General features: G+C 30.1%; 1 protein-coding gene across 3 annotated transcripts; it reads left to right on the top strand.

Moving 5' to 3' along the window:
• The first annotated feature begins 1,332 nt into the window (after window positions 1-1,332).
• LOC105256896 (tolloid-like protein 2) lies at window positions 1,333-24,316 on the top strand. Of its 3 annotated transcripts, XR_003123432.1 has the most exons (16): window positions 1,333-2,268; window positions 12,286-12,438; window positions 12,712-12,907; window positions 13,317-13,595; window positions 16,555-16,938; window positions 17,330-17,508; window positions 17,900-18,130; window positions 18,445-18,669; window positions 18,874-19,341; window positions 19,488-19,610; window positions 19,706-20,036; window positions 21,477-21,768; window positions 21,907-22,120; window positions 22,320-22,570; window positions 22,719-22,944; window positions 23,040-24,316. XR_003123432.1 is itself a non-coding variant. In XM_025412841.1 (15 exons), exons 1-15 carry the CDS (start codon window positions 2,085-2,087, stop codon window positions 22,878-22,880), a joined length of 3,672 nt encoding a protein of 1,223 aa, XP_025268626.1. In that variant the 5' UTR covers window positions 1,333-2,084; the 3' UTR covers window positions 22,881-24,316. The 3 variants fall into 3 exon arrangements, 2 of the variants coding, with proteins under 2 accessions (XP_025268626.1, XP_025268627.1); XM_025412841.1 differs by having other exon boundaries at window positions 22,719-24,316; XM_025412842.1 differs by having other exon boundaries at window positions 1,991-2,268; window positions 19,706-20,024; window positions 22,719-24,316.
• The last annotated feature ends 1,463 nt before the right edge of the window (window positions 24,317-25,779 follow it).

The raw sequence follows: 25,779 nt of genomic DNA, 5'->3' as shown, positions 1-25,779 counted from the left end.
TTCTCTTTTGATTATATATATATATATATATATATATATATATATATATATATATATATATAATGGGGAGATATATCTCTACATTTTTATATAAAAAATAAGAGACTATATTTCACAATAAAATTAATAAGCTATGACAAAATTTATTAGAGTTTAAAATCATATATATATATATATATATATATATATATATATATATATATATGTATATATGAAGTGAAATGCCATTTTTTTCAATATTTCAGTCTAAATCTAAAAACTTGATAACTTACAGTTCATAATTAACAATCGCGTAGCAATTTAAATTGGGACGACAATCTAAAAAAATATTGATGAGTAATTCTCTTTACAATTCGCGCGATAACTATATATACGACTATATAAGAGTAATTTAAACACATATCTTTTTATAAAATTTTACGAAAACGGTTTATAATTTTTTTGAATTTTTTTGTGAATTGTGAAATCATAGTTGTCGCACGAATTATGAACAGAATTTTACTCATCGATATTTTTTAAATTAAGTATGATTTAGAATGAAATATTGATATGATTGAAAAAAAATTCGCATTTCATTTCATTTACATATATGTATTTTCAACGATTACTCTTGCGAAGGGTTTCCGGACATGCATTTACTTTCGCAACAGGATTCACAAGCAGAGTTCCTAACGGGTGATCCGATAACAGTAATCCGATACTTGACCGATACGGATCGTGTCGCGTGGGATACAAAACACGTGTTCCAAGAGCGCAGGGCAAAATATATATGAGCTCTAAAAGTTTTGGGATATATTTATCTGCGCGCAATAAATAGCTACAAATTTATTATTCTTTTTGCGCAAAATCTTAAAGAAAAATGAATACTTTAAAGCTTGTCCTACAAAAATGAGATACATTATTATCACGTAATCGATAGTTTAAAAGTAATTTATTTCACTTAAATAGTTTTATGTTGGAAAAGAAATATTATTCCAAATTTTTGTTTAATACAAGAACTGTTCGTTTTCATTCAAGCACCATTCTTTCATTAAAAAAGAGCATGGGAAAGGCACGTTATTTACACGTCTGCACTTATATTTATATTTGTGCATGTGCGTGCGCATATGTGTACACGTGTGTTTTTTATTGTACAATGAGATGAAAATAGAGATAAAATTATTCCGTCATCGTAGAATTGTAGAATATTATTTTATTTATTCGAGGGACAAGATGTGTTTTTATTGTGACTCATTTCGACACAAACAAATATCCGTACATCTTATTATGCGATGAGAAATCCCCTAGGTCCGTTCATCTGTCAAGGCACGGAAGCTCGGTCAGTGTCTCGGCAACCCTCGTGCCGTACAGTTTGCGAGGGAGGAGACCGGTTGTTTCTGGCATCCCCTCTGAATACATACATATATACATACACGTACACGTATGATGTATACGTTTCGCATACATGTGTGCGTGCGTGTGCTATGTATCCCTCTCCTTCTCCTTCTCCTTCTCCATCTCTCTCTCTCTCTCTCTCTCTCTCTCTCGATTTGATGCCAGTAGCACGAGCGCGCGCTTTCGAACACGACGCGTCGTGTTTGCTGTGAGGGACGATCAGTCTGTTCTCCACGTTCTCCACGCAAGGACAATCGTCCGTCGACCGTACTGTTCGATTCTAAATCGCGACGTGAACTTTAATCGGGAAGCAAATGTGTTTAATAACTCGTAAATGACATGCATTTATTTGGTTTACATGAGAATCTGCGCTTATTCTCATGTATCGTCGCGAGATGAAAGTGTGCGGGATGCCAATGTGACTGATGACTCGCGCTTGAAAATTAAAAAGTTATCTCTATATTTAAACGGTTCAACCCTCTTTTATTAACGCAAAAGAGTGCGCGAGTAATAATACGTTTGGTTTGTTATGACTCAGTTAGCATATTCAAGATCATTTTTGTCGTCGCCGCCGCCGCCGCCGCCGTCGCCGTCGTCGTCGTCGTCGTCGTCGTCGTCGTCGTCGTCGTCGTCGTCGTCGTCGTCGTCATCGTCGTCGTCGTCGTCGTCGTCGTCGTCGTCGTATCGATATTCTGTTCGATAACCTCGAGATGAGGCCTCTTTTGGTACTCGCGATCATTTGCTTGCTAGCGAAGATCGTCGATTGCCGGGCCATAGAAAATGATGAAAATCGGCGCGGTAAACGACGACATAGGTTCTCTATCGAAGAATTACTCACCATCAAATTTTCACATGTTATTACCGGAGATTTGGACATCGATATTTGTAAAGCTGGTAAGGGAAAAACAGACAACAGTTACACCGTCGCTATAACATAAATCGGATTATCGCGCGCATTTATAGAAACAAACATGTACGAAATGTGGCTATAAAGTATCCCGACTGAAGCTAAACCAAACAAAAATCAAACAACAATTATATACAATAAAATTATTTTATTCTAAAATATGTTCCTTCGTAATTGATATTGCGTTGGGTACAATCGAGCAGCGAGTGGATTAATTTCTATGGAGATCCTCTTTCATCTTCCGTATCGAGCATCCTCGCCGCAAGCTGCTTGGATCGTCGAAATGCTTTCCAATTTCAATCAGTTCTTTTCTTTGGAATTTTAAATTTTGGAAATAGACAATAATCGCAAGCTGTAAATACGAATATGACAGATGGTCAAGCACTATGTGTTCCAAGCGAGCTATTATATTATATTTTTTCGCTGTCCGTTTGTGCATATGACGTATGTGATACAAATCGAGAGCAGATGTTTCTGTTTATGTTAAATCCTCGTGCGTAAAATGTTGCAAATCGAGTCTTTAGAAATGTTAAATTCTTCCGATAATTTTCATAGTCATAATTATTTGTGTCGATTTTCAATAATATATACATTTGCGTACTTTTGACGAAATCCTGTGTCGAGGCTGCTTTCGGCTGCTTTTGTCTTTCTAATCTTCGCGAGGTCTTCCAAACCACTTAGAAACTTGTATGCATGATAGTGTACATATAATGTCATGTATAAATCATTCTCTTGATAAATCTCCTTTACACGACATTTTGTACGTTCGCATCGCATAGTTTTCAAGTTTCACATAAAAGTTCACAAATTTTCATTTTAGATATTTATATTTTGCTTAATTCTGTTTTTGCCGCGGCCTCAAGTTTTTACTCCTTTCGTCCTTTCGAGCGACACATTTCATGACGCGTATGTATGTCCGATGAAATTTTTACAATTGCTATCAACTGTAAACATGATAATTTCACCCGATTTGAAACGTTAAAATGATGCCATTCATTGACTGGCATTCGCACAAAAGAGTTGAAAAAAATTAGTACTATTACTTTATAGCCACACACCTCACACCTAATTATTAGTACTGTCTAGAATAAATCTTTCTCAAGGGAAAAAAATATCATTTTATAACTACAAATTTGATTTTTTCTTTAAGTTTTAAGCAATATATTTTATTATTCAACTATCAAAATTGTATTTTATTAAAGCAAATTAAAATGACATTAAATACTATACATTTTATATTAGACTTTTTCAATACATCTTCTCTCTTTAATACTACTTGAATTAAACAGTTTTTAGATATTTATGCGCAAAATACCAATTAGTTAAAATACTAATACTAAAATAAATATTCAAACAATTAATCGATTTAACGATCAACTAAAATAGTTAACAACAAATATAACAGATAGCAAATAGATAAATATACATGTTGTCCATCTCTCTCTCTCTGTCTCTCTCTCAAAGATAAATGGTATTTGGAAAGAGCCAGAGAGAGAGAGAGAGAGAGGGGGGGAGAGAGAGAGAACTTGTCGAATAAATTGTTTTTGTATTATCTGTATATTAGAATAATTTCTTTTCTTTTACATGTTTTAGAAAAGAAATATTTCAGACTCATTTAACACGAATTAAACATTAAGGATTATAAAAAAAAAGATATAGAAATATCTTTTCATCTTCTTGAAATGATCATCTTGAAAGTATTACGAAAACTGTAGAAAAACTAGCAACAGAGCAAATAAAAGGAAACAGTATATCCTTTAAAAGTGTTATGTTAGCCCTTGAGGAGTCTCGAAATGTTGAGACAAAAATATATCCCATGCACCATCAACATTTCTCAAGTTTTTCTTGTTAATAAAGTCTCATTCTAATATTTTATTATTATTTTCATTATATACTAATAAGAAGTATTTGATAATTAAAAATAGATTTATCATTCAATCTTAAACTTTGTCCCTAAACTGTTTTAGAAAATCAATTTTCGCGTTACGAATAAAAATGTGTGATGATTGCCGAAATAATTAAATTATCGGATTTATTAAAACTTTTAGAAATTATTGTAACAAAGAAAGAGAAAAAATTCGAAGTGATAGTATCGCTACAAAGTACTTGTCAAGATTTTTATCGGCTTGCTAATTGCATCGGCTTATCGCGGAAGAAATGATAAGTCTTGTGTCCACTGTTGCAGATTTAATGAACACGATATAAATTGTTAGCGGAATTGTTCTTTGAATTATTCATTCTTTGTGAAGAATTTCAGCAACTTGGCTGGAGATCAAAGCCAGTGATGTTTTTTATATAATCGACAGATTGGCGAGATTATTTCTGATACAAACGCTGCTAATTTTACAGAGTTATATTTTTAAATTCGCATGTTGCACACACTTGTTCTTAAAATTATGGAAACTCTTCTTCACTTAAGTTTTACCAAGAGATTATTATAACAAAGTTATCTGTATACGTATATAGTATACTGTTATGAATGAAGAAAGAATTGTACATAATGAATTTAAATGATTTATTACATATGGTCTGTGTTAGTCTGCAATTGTTTTATGTATAAGAAATTACGATTAAAAAGTTTTATTTGGTTTATAGAATTTTTAGCTTTAATTATTTTGAGATATAATTATTGAGATATATTTGAGATATAATTGTATCGAGTTCTTAAAAAGAACAGTGCAGTGTGTCACACCTCAAAATATACTTTATTGATGAGAAAAAAACATGCCGCGCTGCTCTATGTTGCTCCAGAAGGTTGAAGAAAAAGTTATCTATTCGAATATACCGCCGTAATCACATGTATTTCATAATATTATAATGCAGCGTTTCTCAAACATTTTAAACTCCATGACCTTTCAAAGCAATAAAATTGATACTTTGCTTTCTGCAAAAATTTAATATGAAAAATAAAAACACACTTATATAACTCAAATTGATTTAAAGAATTTGACTTTGTGTGTGAACTATATACATATATATATATATATATATATATATATATATATATATAATTTTTTAATAAATAAATTCTTAATAAATGTGTTTGTTTTTTCCAGAAAATATCTTATTTTTTTTATACGTTAGGTTAGATTTTTTTTCGCAGCCCCCTTATCACCGCTCTTGGAGGGATTTCTTAGTTTGAGAAACTCTGCTATAATACATTCTGATGCATTCTCGTGTTTTTAGCGCATACTCTTTTATCTTGTTTCGATTGTAGATAGATTAATACAAATAGAAATCGATCACAAGCATTGCAACTTCTCGTCCAAAAGTTTGATGAAGTTGAGATTTATCATATTTTATTATTGAAAAATTCTGTCCGTTTATTTAATGCTTCACATAGAGAGATGTATTCTGTCTCTTCAATACAAAGTTTCTCGCTTGCTCTCTCTCTCTCTCTCTCTCTCTCTCTCTCTCTCTCTCTCTCTCTCTCACTTTGTAATCAATTTTAAAAATGTTTGAAACATCCTTAAAATGAAAAAGACTAACAATAAAATTACTTTGACATTTCTATTTTATTTATTTAAAAAAGTTCAAAAATTCTATAACAAATAAAAATGCACATTCTTTTTCAAAATTTAAAATTTTACTGAATCTGGTCTACGTGTGCGAATGAACATGTACATATGTATACATATACATGTGTGCGCGCGCGTATAGTATACATATGTGTGTGTATGTGTGCGCGCGTGCGTTTGTATATGTAGTTTTATATTAAATTTTTATCTTCACGAAATGTACGTTTGTGATTGATTCTTTCTTTCTTTTTTTTTCTCTTTCTTTCATTTATTTTCCTTCTCTCTCTCTCTCTCTCTCTCTCTCTCTCTCTCTCTCTCTCTTATTCCTTTGCTATTTATTTTTTATTTCTGTCTTTCATTTATTGCCTGGTACTTGCTTTCATCCTAACATTGTTTCTTCTAAATTGAGTAACTTTAATAAAGCGCATAGCAATACACGTGCTATTCAAGTAGTTCGTAAAAAGTATGTTTTCAACTGTTACAACTTTAAACGAGTGCAAAAAACATTTGCAATCTCGGAAAAATTAAATAGTAATAATAATCATAACTAATAACAATAATAATAATGAGTAGTAATAATATATTCCAGTAAATAATAATTCAGTCCGTACATTTCGGTAGACAAATTTTGTAGTTATTACACACATTTCAGATTATTTTTCTAAAATTAAATTTTCCAAAATCACATAGTTAAATATGAAAAATATAAAAATTGTCATACAGATAACTTGTTGTACATATCTTATGTAGCATATATGATATCTATCCTTATAGTTGCACTTTTCAACACTTTTGTTTTAATATGTAATTGATATTAGATTTCAAAATACGTTTTACGATTCAAGTTTCACAGACCACGAAGTGTAAAATTATACATGTCTCCAATGATATCATCCGATGCACATACGACGATTTCGTGAAAGATCTCGAAATTTAATTATATTGTATATGTGTATCCATTCATACAACTATTTTATAAAAAAAAAAAAAAATTAGCAAGATTATATTTTTTGGAGATAACATCTCTCTAAACGACAAGATACTTATAATTAATAACTATCAAATGAGGTAAATATGAGGATGCTATCATTGCATACTATATTATATTGTACGAAAATATGTGCTTAATATATATAATATTGCAGAAATCTGATTCGTATATATAATTAATTTATACGATTAACATTTATATTATACGAGAAATATAGAAACTAATGGAAAATGAAGAATAAATAGAATTATAATTTACTAATTTAATCAAGATGGAAGAAGTTTGCTTAGGGAAATTAATTTTCATAATTATTAATAAATAAAACAATAGACGCGTACAAATTGCATTTTGTCGACGATTTATTCGCGCGTGTGCGCGCGTACACACACACACACATATTCACGCACAATTTCTTTTTTTACACATTTATATAAATGATAATATTTGTATTATATATTGTATTATATATTGTGAAATTATATAAATTTACGCGCGATAGAGAAAGTATTATTCACACAATTCACAATAGCCGCATCATAAATCACTGCAAGTCAATCATAGTCAATCCTCGATTAAGTCGACATGTATCATGCCATTCGCCTTGCTTTCCTTCTGTTTGTTCGATTATCACGTTAAGCGATAACCTTTCGACTCCTGACGCGTCTTTCGATGTGGCATTTTCTTTAATTCTAGATGAGAAAACAAGAATGTCTTACCATTTATTTAGAACAATATTTAATAAGCATCCAAGTTTTATATATGTGGCGAGACTTAATAATTAATGTGTACATTAAACACAGTTTACAAATTAGCTGTAGGTATAACGTATACATTAAACACAGCTTACAAATTAGCTATATGTATATTTATTATGCTTCATTATAGAAACAACAATGATACGATATATGGTGCACGTAATAATTGTAATTGTCGAGCTTAATTATACATATCTGATTGTGAGATATAAAAAAGTGATATTTTTCACAAGTACATAACATTATAGCATACTGTATTATAGAATTTTACTTGAACAGTTTGAAATTTACTGATAATGTTGCTTTTTCTGCAGCCATCATTATTTCGCTATCTGCGATTTTTTTATCTTTAAGTCTGGATCTTAAGAATTTATTTCTTTGTCTTCTACTTTTTATTTTTCGGTTTTAGTTTTTAGGTTTTAGTTTTCTTTTATTTTTTTCATTAATTCTTTAGAAATTTGTGAAGGAACAAGTAATTATACTTTTGTATTATTATTTGTGGAATGAACGTGGAATTATTACACAGTCAATCGAATCAAACTCAGGAAGTAGAAAGTGACGTAAAAGTCAGACGTGATGAGGATTTATCCCTCGGGATTAGGTCGAATACTCATCTGGAATGAAAGACGAATCATCACGAAAGAATGGTAAAAAAAAGATCGAAATGCAGGCCAACTGAAAAATATTTATCATTCACATTTCTTGATTGAATTTCATAAGCTTTCGTTATTGCAGTGGATTGTCACAATTATAGGCAAATAAAAATGACATTATTGTGGAACGTCGTTATTAAATACATTATTATAAATATGTGTGTGTGTGTGTGTGTGTGTGTGTGTGTGTGTGTGTGCGTGCTATCACTCCATAAATAACAAGTGATAGTCACCTCCCAAGAATCATTTCTTAACAAAAATAAAAATGGTCTATTCTTGTGATTAGCGTGGAAACTGCGTGTTATTCGCTTATTTCGTATATACATGTAACTTCTATTAAATAGCTACATCCTTGAATGATAATAATCGCATATCCATGAGCAATACGATAAATATTTATTATTTTAATAAATTTTTTATTCTAATCAATATACATATATATATATATATATATATATATATATATATATATCAAATAAAGCTCTCTCTCTCTCATTTTGTTAAATAAATAAATATATACACTATCTTATATTCTATATTCAGTTTTCTTTTATATTTATATTATTTGTATAAATTAATGACTTATTACTTTTATTTAATTTATTCGATAACATATTTTATTAGCATGTAGTTTGCGTAAGCAAGTTACACTGACGTAGTTTGTGTAAGCAAATGTAAATAATTTTGTAAGAGAGGAAAAGCTCTATATGGAAAATTGTTGATATTTCCATTTGATAAAAATTGATAAAAAAAGATAGATTTAAAAAATTGTTTTTTCCAGTTATACATTTTAAAATGTATGCTTCACAAGGATATAATAATTTCTTTTTTTTCCGGATATTTTTAGGATAATTTGAAATCAAGGAAAAGAAGGAGGAAGAGAATGAGAGCTTTTTGTTTTTTTCTACTCGGACAAATTCTCAACCTACGTTCATCAACGTATTTGATTTAAATATGCAGATTATATGCCGCGTTAAATAATTGTAGAAAAAGAAAAATTATAATAGAGAAATAGAGAAAACACAACTGTGTTGAAAAAACAATGTAAAAAGAAATGTAGCAGAGAGCATTATTAATTGCACGAATCTGGCAAATAGTGATGTGAGTTAAAGAAAAATATACAACAGGTCGAGAATTTGTCCGAGTAGAAAAAAAAAGCTCTCATTCTCTTCCTCCATTCTCTTTCCTTGATTTCAAATTATCCTAAAAATATCCGGAAAAAAAGAAATTATTATATCCTTGTGAAGCTTACATTTTAAAATGTATAACTGGAAAAAACAATTTTTTAAATCTATCTTTCATCTAAACCAATAATAAGTCGGATTATTAAATGTTTTTGAGAATATTTTACTTATGCGATAGTTTTCTGCCTTTCTCCTTCTCTCTCTTTCTTTTGTTAGTCTTATATGATATTTTTTTTTCACCACAAATTTAACATCATTTAAAAACAAAAATTCCCTGTGAATATACTTTCTACATACATATAATAAGCCTTTTAATAATTATGACATGATATTCAGATGTGATTATAGCGATAATATTTCACGTGACAAAAACCTTCTTTTGCTACCGTGATTCTATCGCGTTGCAGAGATTGAATGTAATGATATAATATTGTTACTTAATTAGTAAAAGAAAGTTAATATTGATTATTATGTCATTATTATGTTGAGTGTAAAACAAAAAAAGGAAAAAAGTAAAAAAAAAGTAGGAAAAAGTAGAAAAAAGTAGATATAAAATTGACATCGGTAGTGTACGCAAGCGTTTAATCCGACGCGCTATAGAAACTCACTGCGATGTGCGAGAGGCTTCTCCATTCGAATCAATACAGCACATACTCGTACACATACTCACGTAATCTGTGGACATACGTATGTAATATACGCATACATATGTAATATCACATTATGTTGAGAATCGAAATGTTGAGAGAGTGGAAATGTCATATATTTCTCATTTTTTTGGTTTGCATATCATCCATGTCTTTTCATGTATTATTTTTCATATTACATTAATAATAAATCCGTTCCTTTAGACACACACACAAATATAAAAATATAAGATAATTATTATATATTCTTTTTAAGTTAAATATTTTAACATGTTTTGCTTATTCGAATAAAAATTTTTAGGAGTAATATTACTAATGCTATCAAAAAGAGCAAACAAAATTAAAATTAAGATGTTTATTTAAGAAAATATTTAAATTGCTCTATTGTGAGATTTTCAATATAATAATATCTAAACTCAGCTAATTGAAAATAATTCTTGCTACTTTATTCCTACTTTATTGCTACTTTATTCCTACTTCTTCCTACTTTATTCTGTAAAGTGTTTGGTTTACATTTTTCTCTCTCTTCCTTTTCTCTCTTTCTCTCTCCTCTCTCTTCTTCTCCTCCTCCTCCTCTCTCTCTTTTTCTCTCCTTTTTTTTCGTACGCTTTTGCAAATGTTTTTGAGATGAAAAATGAGGTTTCTCATATCGATTCGGAGATTAAAACAGTTCCAACATCTCGATTGGCTTTACGCCATGATTTTATGAAACAACGATATATTATCTTGGATGGTATCTCTCTCTCTCTTTCTATCATCATACTTTTCTCAATTTCAAAATTTTATTTTGCTGAGAGAAATATACAGTAAATTTCTTTTAATAAAATAAAAACGATACAATTATTCACATCATTGCGAATTTATTTTTTTAGCTTTCTTATAATTAAGATTATTATTGCTTTAAAAGAAAATATTTGAAGAAATAATATTAAAAAATATAATAAAATGTAACACACACACACACACACACACACACACACACACACACACGTATGTATACGCACGTATGCATATGTGTGCGCGCATATGGTTTTAAGTACATTGAAGATATAAGAATAAATTTTGTGGAACAGAAAGCAGAATTCTCAATAAACATTATCAATAAACATTATAATTAAAACTTATCATCTATTGTATAAAAGATTAATGCGATTATTTTATGCGAACATTCGAATGATGTTCTCGCTTAAATGGAACGAAATCACCGATTCGAAGCAGACAGGGGTTTGGCATTACGTGGTTTGAAACTGACTGTGCATATACATGCATTCGCATACGAAAGCTGTGCAGGGCCGCAACTACGATTCTGTAGAATATGATGTATATATACATACATATATATAGAATCTTAGATGTTGCAACTAAAGTTTTCGCACGTGTATTTTTTTATTCTCAAAATTATATGCTAAAATGGCTAATACATTAGTTATTGTAAAGTTAATTATAAAATTTTGGACAATCAATAAAAAAGCTTGAGCTTTAGATATATGGTGATTTAAAAAAAAATGATATAAAATATATAAAGTTAATTGCGCAGAAAAATCTTTGAAAATATACATATATCACATGATACATAATTAACAAATTTAATATTTTTGTAGATATCCTCGCGTATATAATATTTTAAAAATTAATTCTTGTATATATTACAAGCCATAAATGTATATATGGCTCGGTGAACTATAACTGCAGTTCTGATTTAACTCGTTGCTACGAGACTGTATTTACGGATATGTCCTCGCGAATACGGCGATTTCAACCTCGTTAATACCTACCGAGATGTGATGGTGTATGTGCGCGAACGCCTAATTAATTAACCGAAACGAGCACTAATGCACGCATGCATACATGTATACTCGTGACATCGGAGATTGGAAGAATTCTAATTTATTACGCGCATTCAGTTTGCTAATAGAATTATATATAACTATACACACACACACACACACACACACACGCACGCACGCACGCACGCACGCACGCACGCACGCACGCACGCACGCACGCACGCACGCACGCACGCACGCACGCACGCACGCACGCACGCACGCACGCACGCACGCACGCACGCACGCACGCACGCACGCACGCACGCACGCACGCACGCACGCACGCACGCACGCACGCACGCACGCACGCACGCACGCACGCACACGCACACGCACACGCGCACACACACACACACACACACACGCACACACACACACACACACACACACATACATATATATATATTTTGCTTACAATTAATTTCAGGCGGTTTTCTTGGTGACATTGCACTGCCAAATATTAAATATGATACAGAATGGCGCGAACAAAAGTTGAATAAAAGCTACCTGGAAGAATTAGAGAAATACAGGGAGGAAATATTAAAGGAAGGTCTTCAAGTAGAGGAAGAAGGCCTTACGGGTGGGTATAAGTATATATTATTATAATATATCACAACGTTTTCTATTATATAAGTGTTAAATAATTAGTGATAAATTTTTTTCTCAAATTGTTAGAAAACATCGACAATATAATTATCAAATTTTTTTTATTTAAAGTTATACACTCACACACACACAATGATTTCTCTAAACCAATATTTACATGTCTGTTTTTATGATTATCACATGTTTATATATATGTGTATCTATACTTGTAATGATTTGACCCGAAAGCATATTTATTTTATTTCAGAGATCCTTCAGTTTAAGAGTGAACATGATGTTAACAAACAAGTGTTCAATGAACACAACGATGCGGTTGTCAAAAAAAAATCTGAGTCGATAGATCGCAATCAATATAGCATGGGTGGCGAGTCTGATGGTTTCAGCTTTAACGATAGGAGCGATGATACTAATCCTGCAGTGAAAAACGAGGGTTTAGTGTTTAGGTATTACATCATGAATGTATAGTCATTGCGTATTTTGTGATATGAGAAAATTTCAATATTAGAATATATTTTGTGAAATCTATCTTATATATTAGATCTTTTATTTCTTTCATATAACATATTTTACAAGTAGGTACCATACATGAGAAAGTATCAACAAAATTCTAGGATAATTATAAAAGAAAAATGGAGTATAATTCAAATTTCAACAGATAACATATTAAATACGATGAAATAGTATTACTGGTTTGTTTGAAAGTAATAACGTATTTTTTGAAAAAAAAACATCTCGTTTTTACATGTGTAATATAAATACGCACATTCTACTTGTGATTAGATAATCATGTTAAACACGGATAAATAGTGCAAGACAAATTATATTAATTGTCAATTGTGCTTATGCCATTAGACTGGAATCCTCGACCCAAGCTTCGAAAAAAAAGTATTTCGAACGACAAGCTCGTCGACAGATTTCGAGGACGGTATTGATATCAGAATCAGTGAAAGCTAGACATCCGACTCATGACATGCCTCTCGAATTTTCAACCTCTACAGCTTTTACTACCGAGCCCAGTAAATATGTAGGTCGTGTATATACAGACAACATCAAGGAAACATTTAATGCGCAAACTGAATTGAATACGCAAAATCCATCGAATCGACGACGGCGACGTCATCATCGTAAAAGGTAGGAAAGCTCAAACAAAAATTTAATTAAATATATAAATTTTTGTTTAATGCATAAATTTAAACACAGGCATATTTGCGATCTAACAATTGCTAATTTTTTTCATCTTCCTTTATAACGATAGCATATAAAAGTTAAATTGTTATTATTATAGTAGATAGAGGCAATTTTCTATTTTAGTAACGTATATGACTTTTCTGTTTCTGTCCATTTTATATGTTTTATAAAGAAAAATTTCTTTTATTTATTTTTTAAATTTGTTTTAATACGGAAATATTAATAAATAATATCATCTTGTTTCTGTGATATCTTGTTGATTAATCAAGCATTTTTAGAAGAACAAGGCAAGTCTTTGATACAAAACGCCAAGCATGTGGCAAGCGATAACAGAAGCAAGATATGCGGAGAACACCTTTTGTAAAAATATCAAAAAAAAGATTACACGGTGAGACATAACATTCAATTTATTATACAATACAATTATATAATACAAACCTTATTAAAACTGTAGATAACTAAAGGAGATAAGTCATTTATGTATTATTAAAATTGCCTCTATCTTTGACACGTTTATTTTCTTCGAGCTAGTTTATTAAGCATTTTATGTATATACTCGGTAAGCAATTTTAATTAAAGTATACTTTAATTAAAGTATAATAAAGTATTTTAATTAAAGTGTATTTTTTAATATTTTCATATTGATATTCATATTAATATCCACAATATACATGAAAGATATGTGATTAGTAAATTATTTTAAACTAATCGATTAAACTCATAGTGACGCGTTGTTAAATTGTGAAAAATCCTGATTTGCGATTTGGCAATATCTATTTTTTCATTTGACTACTGGCATACGCATCAACTTCCAAGTATCGCTAACGGTATTTCCACCAGCGGAGCCATTTCGCAATGCCAATAACAATGGCCGTCATCGTAAAGCTGGAAAATGGGGTGCGATACTATCGTCCGGGCATTTTCAGCTCTCGAACTGCCAATAACTTGTCGATATTGGCAGCAATGTGTCGTATCGCGATGCCTGACTAGGTACACGGCTCGCGCATTATCGTACAATGTCATATATTTGAAAGTATGATCTCTTAATTAAACGCTAAAGATATCTTTTCATCGTGTGCTCAGCCTATATATACACACACACACACACACACACACACACACACACACACACACACACACACACATACGCGCGTATGCACGCATGCAAATATGTACACGTATTAAATCCAATTTCTTTACGTTTTTCAAGCCATATTGTCGACATAAATTGATGAAAATGATTGGATAAAGAATAAATTGTAAAAGTAAATATAGAGGCGGCAATTTGTATAATAATGTAATTTAACAAAAGTTTTTATATATGCAAACAATAAATATTTTTTCATTATCTAAAATATTAAATTTGAAAAAAATTCATTATACGCGTCGCTTTCATTCATCTTCCTCAAAGTTTTTGCAGATATTTCATGTTCCAGAGGCTTGCACGTTCAGCAATCTTTTTAGAATTCTGGAGCTTCGATGAGAATCATCACGCGATCATGTCTTACATATGAGATATAAGATATGAATACGCGCTTTCCTAAACCTATTTCAAAGTTAATTTAATCTTCAATCTTCAATATACATATCACCATCCTTTCAAATTTTTATTCCATTGGGAATTGGCACATTATGTATATAAAACGTATATAAAACGTAAACAAAGCTTTGTTAAATGGCATATAAAAATTGAAATGGCATATAAATTCAATAAATAACGAGACAAAATGTGTTTCTTATATTTGTTCTTTTCGATTTAAAAAAATACAAAAAATGCCTAATAAATTTTAAAATTTATCGAGACATGATAGATTTTTTTAAACTCAAAAACACTCATTATATTAATTATTATAATGTAAATCATAAATTTAAATAACACCAACGCATTACTGTGTTACGGATACTTTATTTTGATAACAGTAACAAAATAACAATTAACAAGTAAACAATTAAAAAGTATATAACGTAACACGTTAGTCATTATTATTGAATACGTACCAACGCTTTATTCCAAAGATTTCATCATTGCGAGATGCTTTAGCTATATTTCAAGTTATTATAAAAGCATGGAACATTTATGTTATTAGCATTTCTTTTTTTCCGAGTATGCGCGTGTGGGTAAAAATCCTTGAATGTCTATATCAATTATAATATATTAGATCAAAGCAGTGGATTGTTACCCTCGGAATAACGGTAGTAGGCGCAACCAACTATACAAGGAAGCATGGTAAATGTATCTCAAAACCGGATTCATTAACGCACTCTATTGTACTTCTCCTCGTCTTCTCACGATGCTTATACGAGCATTATATCTATACGTGGCTCACATGCGAGACACGTTAATTAATTGTAACGCCCTACTGATTCAGAAACGCCTTGTCTAAGTGCTATCGGTTAGGGCTGGCTGGCTAGAAAAGTAGACTCGAATAATGGAAGTGAATTACATCTACATCTTTAGTAATTAGTGCTAATAAACGAGCGAAATAAAAATCATAAAGTGTGCGTGCAATTTATAATTAATTCAAAATGCGCGAAGAGAAATTCTTTGAAATATCGAATACAGATGGATGTTCTATTTTCGTCATGTTCTCGATTGCTTGTTTACAGCTTATATCGAGAAATATCGAGATAGTTTGAAAATGCAAGAAAAGTATATATATATATGTGTGTGTGTGTGTGTGTGTGTGTGTGTGTGTGTGTGTGTGTTGATATAGTGATGTATGATACTATTATGTACATATGCTTGTGTATGTGAATGTGAAAGAGTATTTGGTCTCAAAATTCACATTTACATTCCATGCAATATAAAACAAAATATAGTGTGTGTATGTATGTATAACATTGAAAAAAGTGTAGTATACATAAATAAAATAAATAAAAAATACTGGTATATTATTTTTAGAATTTTAGGAAGACGTTCTCACCATCATTGCAATCGACGAACGCATGACTTTATTACCGATGCATCGGACGAAGTCATTTCTGCACACGATCGACGTCTTCGTTCTATCGAATTCTATAATATGGATCACAAGCCGAAATTGATAAACAAGCATGGCACGAAACACTTTTCAAGCAGAATACGTCGAGCCGCTACTGCGAGGAAGGAACGAGTATGGGATCATGGGGTCATTCCCTATGAGATTGATGGAAATTTTTCTGGTGCACATAAAGCATTATTCAAACAAGCAATGAGACATTGGGAAAATTTTACTTGCGTCAAATTTGTAGAGAGAGTATCCAGAGAGCATCCTAATTATATTCTATTTACGGAAAGACCTTGCGGGTGAGTTGCATCGTATAATAATAATGTAGAATAATAGTATAATAGATATATCGATGTAATAGATGTAACTAATAATAAATGTAACTAATAATAAATGTAACTTGTCCTGTCATCTTATATGTAATTCTAATTTCGAATTATTATTGATAATAATTATTTTATTCAATGTTGATGCATGTCTCTTTCATTCTCTTCATTTCGTTTTATACGTGAAATAATTTGTAATAATTAGATACATTAGATGTGAGATAAAATATTTTAATGTTATTTATTTTTGATTTCAAATTTGCCAAAGAAACAAATATGAATAATAGATATGCTGCGTTTAATTATATATATATATATATATATATATATATATATATATATATATATAAAATTTCTTCGGTAGATGCTGTTCTTTTGTCGGAAAAAGAGGTAATGGACCGCAAGCTATTAGCATTGGTAAAAACTGCGATAAGTTTGGTATAGTTGTACATGAATTAGGTCACGTCGTTGGATTTTGGCACGAGCATACTCGACCAGATCGTGATCGTCATGTACAAATTATCCGCGATAATATTATGAGCGGTAAGTAATATTTCCAATTTGCTCTGACAATGAGATACTAAATTTGAAATCGATGCTTTAAGCTTAATTGGAATTCAATATGAGATATAATAAATTATATATATATATATATATATATATATATATATATATACATATAAATGAAGAAATCTTATGAAATTAATATTTATTGATAGAAAACGACAAAAAATTGTTTTTTTTAATTAATCCTGCAAATTAATTTTTTCAAGTAGAAATTTAATTGTAAAAATTTGATTAATAACAAACGAGATTATATTTTTAATAATTATATTCTTTTTCTTAAAGAGAGTCAAGAAGAAGAATGATATGTATTTATAAAATTTTGTTCTAAAAGATTTAAGAATACAAAAAAATATTTTGCTTTTTATAGGTCAAGAATACAATTTTAATAAATTGACAGAAGAAGAAGTGAATTCACTCGGCTTGCCCTATGATTATGACTCCATCATGCACTATGCAAAAAATACCTTTTCAAAAGGTACTTATCTGGATACAATTTTACCTATGGAAACTCATGGAAAAAAGAGACCCGAAATCGGACAAAGAATCAGACTAAGCGAAGGCGACATCGCGCAAACAAATCTTTTATATAAATGTCATAGTAAGAATTTCAATATTCAATATAATTATTTCAGCTGGAGTTTTATTATGAAAAAATTTGATTTTACATAAAAATTATGTCTCTAGGAAGATTAGATTATAAAATCTCTCCTAGAGACATAATTTTTATATAAAATCAATTTTTTTCATAATAAAACTCCATATATATATGTATACACACACAAAATATGCATTAAAATAAAATGAAAAATGGACAAGTTAAACTTTTAATCAATTGCATTCTTTTTCATGAGATATATGCGAGTGCTTTTGATTAATTTAGCTTTATCCAGTTAAGTAAACCGATTTTTGCAGAGTGTGGTAGAACATTTCAGGAGAACAGTGGTATCTTTGCATCACCAAACTACCCAAACAATTCTCCACCTACTGATGGAGAACGATGCGAATGGAGAATTACGGCTACACATGGTGAACGTATCGTCCTAAATATCACATTTCTTGATATATTCAAAAGCAATTATTGTCGCAGTGATTATCTTGAAATTCGAGATGGATATTGGCATAAGAGTCGAGTATTAGGTGAGAATCTTTTTTTTAAACTAAAAAAGTTTATGCAAATTGTTTGCACCCAACAATCTCGATAATGAGAGTACGAAAGAGGTGGAAGTGTTATAAGTATATCGTGAGAAATGTATTTAATTAACTTCAAATAAATTGGCACGCGCTCCGAGCAGTAAAAGTAGCAATTCCATAATTTTTTCACATACATTTTATCTAATTCAGGTCGATATTGTGGTAGCGGTAAAATGCACGAGCCAATAGTGTCAAGCGGAAGTCGTATGCTAGTAACATATGTGATATCTAGCAAGCAAAGTGGTCATCGTGGCTTCACGGCTAGTTATGAAGCTGTTTGCGGCGGTGATGTCGAATTAGATGGTATAGGTCATTTGGAATCACCAAATTATCCAGAAGAATATCAATCCAGTAAAGAGTGCGTGTGGAAACTGTCCGTACCCCAGGACTATCAAGTGGCCTTGAAGTTCCAGTCTTTTGAAATCGAGAACCACGATAATTGCGTGTATGACTACGTTGAAGTGCGTGACGGACATGACAACGATTCCCCCTTAATCGGCGTTTATTGTGGGTACAAGATACCACCAGATATCAAGTCGGTGGGCAATAAGCTACTTGTTAAGTTTGTTAGCGACGGTTCCGTACAAAAGGCTGGCTTCTCGGCAACTTTTATGAAAGGTATATAACATAGTATAGATAGTAAAATGTATTGCGCATATGCATCTCTTGCATTAAAAAAAATGAATTTGTTATATTGTTATTTGTTGATTATTTTAAAAAATGTTGTAAATAATGCTATAAACAATACTATAATGATATTTAAGAATTCGATGAGTGCATATTAACGGATCATGGTTGCGAGCATAATTGTACCAATACGCTCGGTGGATATGAATGTTCTTGTAAAATTGGTTACGAGCTACATTCCGACGGCAAACATTGCGAAGGCAAGATACAATAATTATCTGGAGAGCGGAACATTCATTTAATCCGCTTAGGCAATCCCAATCCACAAGTAATAATATTCTATATTCTTTTATAGATGCATGTGGTGGATTTTTTAATGGTAGTAATGGCACCATCACTAGCCCATCGTTTCCCGAAGCATATCCAGGAAATAAAAATTGCGTTTGGGAAATTGTTGCACCATCTCAATATCGCATTACTTTAAATTTTACTCATTTCGATCTCGAAGGCAATAATGTGTATCAGGAAGAATGCGAGTATGATTCTGTGGAGGTGGCGAGTAAGCTTGGCGACGATGTTCTCAGAAAGCATGGAATATTTTGCGGTGCTCGGTTACCGTCACTAATAACATCCGAGGGAAATTTCATGAGAATTACTTTCACATCTGATAACAGGTTTTATTTTATGTACTCGTCTATTTTTTCAATATAAATATATATATATATAAATATATATAAATATATATATATATATATTTATATATATATATATTTAGCTTACGTATAAATTACTTGTATCATGTAGAAAGAAATACATTAAATTTTTCATCATATGCTTTGATAATATTTGTGTTTTAGTAATTGATGGATAAGAAGAATTTTTATTCTCAAAAATTATGATTTTTTTTATTTAATTATTTGAAAAGATTTAAAATTAAATTAATTTATTATAAACATAATTATTTTAAATTTATTATATACATAAAAAAATAAATAAATAAATAAATATATATATATATATATATACACTCGGCCAAAAGAAACGATACAATAGAAAAATGGAAAAGAAATTATGAAAATTCAAATGCTCATGACGCAGTTAATAATTATGGCATCAAGGTGAAAAAAATTGAAATGAAACTCAAGACTGTATTTTGGGAAACTTTTAATGTCAATTGTGTGGAATGATTAATTTTGCGATGGTGGGATGATTAATTTAATTGACATAGTGGCGACCTATAAAATTATTTACATAGATATAACGCATATGATAACATAGATATAACGCATATGGCAGAGATGAAAGTGAATTCTATGATTCAAATAATGATTCGTCATATTATTTCACAATATTTATTGATCTTGAAGTATCTTATGCGTATCTTTACATAACGTATAAAATATAGCTAGTCATCTTCACATACACACACACACATACACGCGCGCGCGCGCATATACGCACGCACGCACTGGTAGATTTCAAACAACCAATACGATACATCTTACAAGACAGAGGTATACTGGTTTGAATTGATAATGGCAGAATTTTAATCACAATTTATCATTATTTCATGTAAAATTTATATTTCTTTCAAATTGATATAATTCAGCGAAGAATTATTGTATCAAATTCCGCAAAAGTTTATTTTGAAGAGGAGAATTTGAATTTTCATGCGCTTTTTATCTCATTGAGCAATGTGTCAACTGGTTCATCCAACACAATTGGCATTAAAATAAGTTTCTCAAAATACAATCTTGAGCTTCATTTCAGTTTTTAAAAAATCTCCATACTATAATTATTAACTGCGTTATGAGCATTTAAATTTTTATAATTCTTTTTTCCATTTTTCTACTATATTGCTTATATATATATATTAAAAAATATATATAATAAACGTATTAAAATTGAAAATAAATTTTTGATATAAAGAAGCCAGGACTATGCTTCATAAGTTATGTAATGCGAAAATATTAAATATAATATATAAGTTTTTTTGTGTATGAAATTTTTATAAAACAACTTTGAAATATTTTTACATAAAATTGCAATATATTAGCGTAAATATTGAGACATATGTTAAAAGATACGATTAATACTTGTCATTTGCGCTACATGTTATTAAACAGCGTCCAAAAATCAGGATTTGCTGCCATATTTTTTACGGATATGGATGAGTGTGCCAGTAACAATGGAGGGTGCCAGCACGAGTGCAAAAACACAATAGGTTCTTATCAATGCTCTTGCCACAATGGTTTTACACTTCATGAAAATGGTCATGATTGCAAAGAAGGTGGTTGCAAATACGAAATTATTGCACCCGTGGGAACAATTACTTCACCAAACTATCCGGATTATTATCCTGGTCGTAAAGATTGCGTCTGGCATTTTACTACGAAACCAGGCCATCGAATAAAATTGGTTTGTATTTCGCATAGCAATAGTCAGTAATTATACCATTACATTTTGGTTTCAATTTAGTAAAAAAAAATAATATTGAAAAAGAAGAAAAAGAAAACAAGACATTCTACATGAAGAAAAAATATGCATATTTTATAGGTCTTTAAAGTTTTTGAAATGGAATCGCATCAAGAATGTGCATATGATCATATTGTTATTTACGATGGAGATTCGCCAGATAGTCTTACCTTAGGTAGATTTTGTGGTACTAAAGAACCGCATCCAATTCTTGCAACTGGTAATCAAATGTACATGGTCTTTAAGAGTGACGCTTCCGTGCAAAGAAAAGGATTTTTAGCGACCCATAGTACAGGTAAACTTTCCTGATAAGATATATATTGGCGGCGAGTTTCAATAATAAATTTCAATTCATAAATCTTGATATATAGTGTTGAATTTGAAAATTCTGAAAAATAAAAACTCTTTGGATTTTTAAACACAATTGATATACATATAATATGATATATTGCATACACATACTCTATAATATAATATTTTAACACGTGTTACAGCTTGTGGTGGTCATCTTATGGCAACAGATAGAGTGAAGCACTTATATTCTCATGCTAAATATGGTTATCATAATTATGATCACAATACAGATTGTGACTGGATAATAGAAGCACCACTTGGCAAAAATGTTCATTTATCTTTTCATTCATTCCAACTCGAATATGAAACTGAATGTGGATATGACTTTGTTGAAGTGTTCTCCGGTTTAGATGTTTCCAGTCCTCCATATGGGAGATTTTGCGGTAATTCTGTAAGTGAATTTCTTCAATAATCCAACATTTTCAATAATATTACATCGAATAATGATGATATACATATGTAATATAATGAGAATATAATTAGATCTATACGTATGAAAAACAATTATTATATACAAAATTTTGATCACTACTTTGTAGAATACCACAGATTTTATTTCTATGAACGAAGCGCTACTGGTAAGGTTTAGAACGGATGATACAATTTCGAGCAAAGGTTTCATAGCCATATTTGTAGCAATCGATCGACAGGATAGTGAGGAAAATTTCGGTGGTGAAGATGATGAAGAACAAAATCTTTGATTTTTAGCTCGATTGTTTAATGAGTTAAAATAAGTGAATTCTGAGTTGACTATTTTTGCAAAAAGTACTAGTTTTATTACAATATTACACGTATATTTTTCTATATATGTTAGATGAAATTTTCATCAATGTGATAGAAACCACGTTGTTTTTTTTAAGGATATACAACATTGAATAAAATATAAAAAAATCGGCCTGATCGGAGCTTGAAATAAATCTGTTTCAAGTAATAATCTAATGTGATGTGAATTATTGATTAAATATGAATGTGATGTGAATTATTGATTAAATATGAAGTAATATTTTCCATAATATGGGGTTAATAACTAAATATATCACGTGATGACGCACACATCGCATTCTATAAGATTTAAATCTTAATACATCGATTTATGTGTGTAGTGTTATTTCTTGAGTCATATTAAAGCAACAGACAAGTATACTCTATAAAATATGTACGATATTGTAATTTCAATTGCGAAAGTTTGACAATTGTGACGATTATAACGACGACATATTTTTTTTAGTTTTTCGCTCGTGCCTCATGGCATTTAAATTATAATATAAGGAAAATAAAAAGCAAACTATTCTATCAAGTAATAATTTTATCGTCACTAAAAAAGCTCCCGTTAAAACTGTATATTTAACAATAAGTTAATGTATTTAAGTTTAGTCAACGAAATAATTAATGTGGCATTAAACAATTTCTGCATTTAGAAAAGAATTATCATATTTGTCTTAAAGTATATGTACACTGTAGATTTTTTAAGCTAGAGCTGGAGCGTGTTATTTGGAGTCTAGATATATAAACAGAACCTAGAACGTTTTAGCAGGATGCAATCTAAGCTCTAATTAGAGTCGATAAGATACATCTAAGAACATGTAATGTATACAGCCATCTGATATTTTAGACTGCTCTAAGTCTATTTATCCAGACAAACAGATTTCACTTTACTAAATTTGCTTTTATCATGTTTCATATGAAAACATTCAATAAGTGTTGCATGGGACAGGAATAAAACATTAAAGTTATTAAAATTTTAATGTTTAAAAACAAATGTTGAAAAATCACTTTCCTTAGATAAGTGTTTTATTTTTTTATATTCAGAGACAGAGATGCGAATTGCAGTAAAAATTTGAAATCTTAATGAGATATACGTATAAAATTCATGATACGAATTTATCTGTCTTTAGCAAACAATTTTTTTGTTAATTTAGCATCAGAACCTTCTTATTTTCTTCTAACAATTCATATCCTCCTTTTCGATTTTCATTTCTTCTTTTTTAACGATAAAATTACAATTACAGCAACAATAATATATCTATTTATAATGTGACTAAATACAAATACAAAGTTTAGAGATTTCATTTCTAAACTTTTTCTCTCGCTCCGGCATAGAATGTAGAGTGAAAGTGATGTAAACGGAAGCTAGATTTTTTTAATCCAGTTAGATTTACTCTAGAAGATCTCTATCTCCACTCTATACCAGAACAAAATTTGCGCAGTGGATTATTAATCGTTAAAAGGTAATAAATCTAACTAGATTTTTCTCTACAGTGTACATGTATACCTTCAATAATAAGTTATATTATTTATAAATTTTTCATCAATAGATATTGAAATAGAACATAATTAACGCGGCCTATATCACGTACGGCCCAATTATGTGCCATATGTAGTAAGATTTTAATAAATTTGTTTCTATTACTTTTAGACGTCTTTCTACACGTATTTTCACGAATATAACGTCATGTCTATATCATAATAGAACGAAGATTGGAAAAATATCATGTTTTTAAATTGAATAATTGATGTTGACAAATTTAATTAAAGTTTTTTGGATTAACGATTAATTGGAAAAAAGTTAATCGGGGATCTACCAGTGATGATTGATATAAATAAAATTAATCCAAGATTGTTTAATTAACGATTAATAAGAGCGAAATTAACTAAAGGTCGTCAAATTGACAATTTTGGTATAAGATTGCAAAATGATAAAGAGTTTTCTTACCTAGTTAAGCCAGCTCTACTTAGATGAGTATTTTTCTTCTAATTTTCTTTCTCGCCCCCCTCGCTATAAAAGATTAAAATTAACAAGACTCAACTATATTAGGTGCAATAGATATAATGATGAGAAGATAATTCTTTCATCTACTTTATATTGTTCTTACGAGGAACAAACACTGCCTAAATGACAGTAATACATCAACATTTCATGCTTCATAAAACTTAATAAGACTATTAGATTATAAATAAATCAGATTTTACGAATTATACTATAGCGTTTTGTAATACTGTGCGACGTATCGACGATGCTGATTTACATTCTTGGCATTAATTGCAATTCATTTGCTTGTAATGCACTTGTATCACGATATGCGTAAATATATAAACATATATATATATATATATATATATATATATATATATATATATACAAAATTTGATCAACATCAAGAAAAATGGAAGCGCCATATCGTAATACATGTAAAAACCAATAATATTTCATAGATATTTTGTTTCTGTTTTAATCAAAGATTATCATAAAAAGTAAAATTCAATGAACGCAAATTTTAAACTTAAAAAATAAATATGTAATGTAAATAATAATATGTATATTTGTGTGTTTGTAAGCGTTTGCGTACGTTTCTTCGTGTATAAATATAAATATGTCATTTGCGAGAAAATATCCGACACATTCCAACGTACGCTTATTGTATATGAATAAAGTTAATTATAGATAATATCATTTTATATGTAGCTCATACACAGCAATATTAATAAATTGTAGCTCATTGAATTATTAAATAAATATTGAAATGTTTAACATTGTTTATGCTTTAATAATAATAAATTTTCTCAGAATTTGAGTGGTGGTCTTTTAACAATCTGGTTAAA

This window comes from Camponotus floridanus, unplaced genomic scaffold (assembly GCF_003227725.1).
Source record: "Camponotus floridanus strain SB8 unplaced genomic scaffold, Cflo_v7.5 scaffold58, whole genome shotgun sequence".
Classification (NCBI taxonomy): domain Eukaryota; kingdom Metazoa; phylum Arthropoda; class Insecta; order Hymenoptera; family Formicidae; genus Camponotus; species Camponotus floridanus.
This window is presented reverse-complemented; position numbering and strand designations above follow the sequence as displayed.

Bases quoted from the DNA above. Each gene is read 5' to 3' on its own strand.
- LOC105256896 (XM_025412841.1), top strand. From the start codon at position 2,085: ATGAGGCCTCTTTTGGTACTCGCGATCATTTGCTTGCTAGCGAAGATC. The intron at 17,509-17,899 runs GTAAGTAATATT...TGCTTTTTATAG, and splicing joins CCGCGATAATATTATGAGCG to GTCAAGAATACAATTTTAAT. The intron at 19,342-19,487 runs GTATATAACATA...ATGATATTTAAG, and splicing joins CTCGGCAACTTTTATGAAAG to AATTCGATGAGTGCATATTA.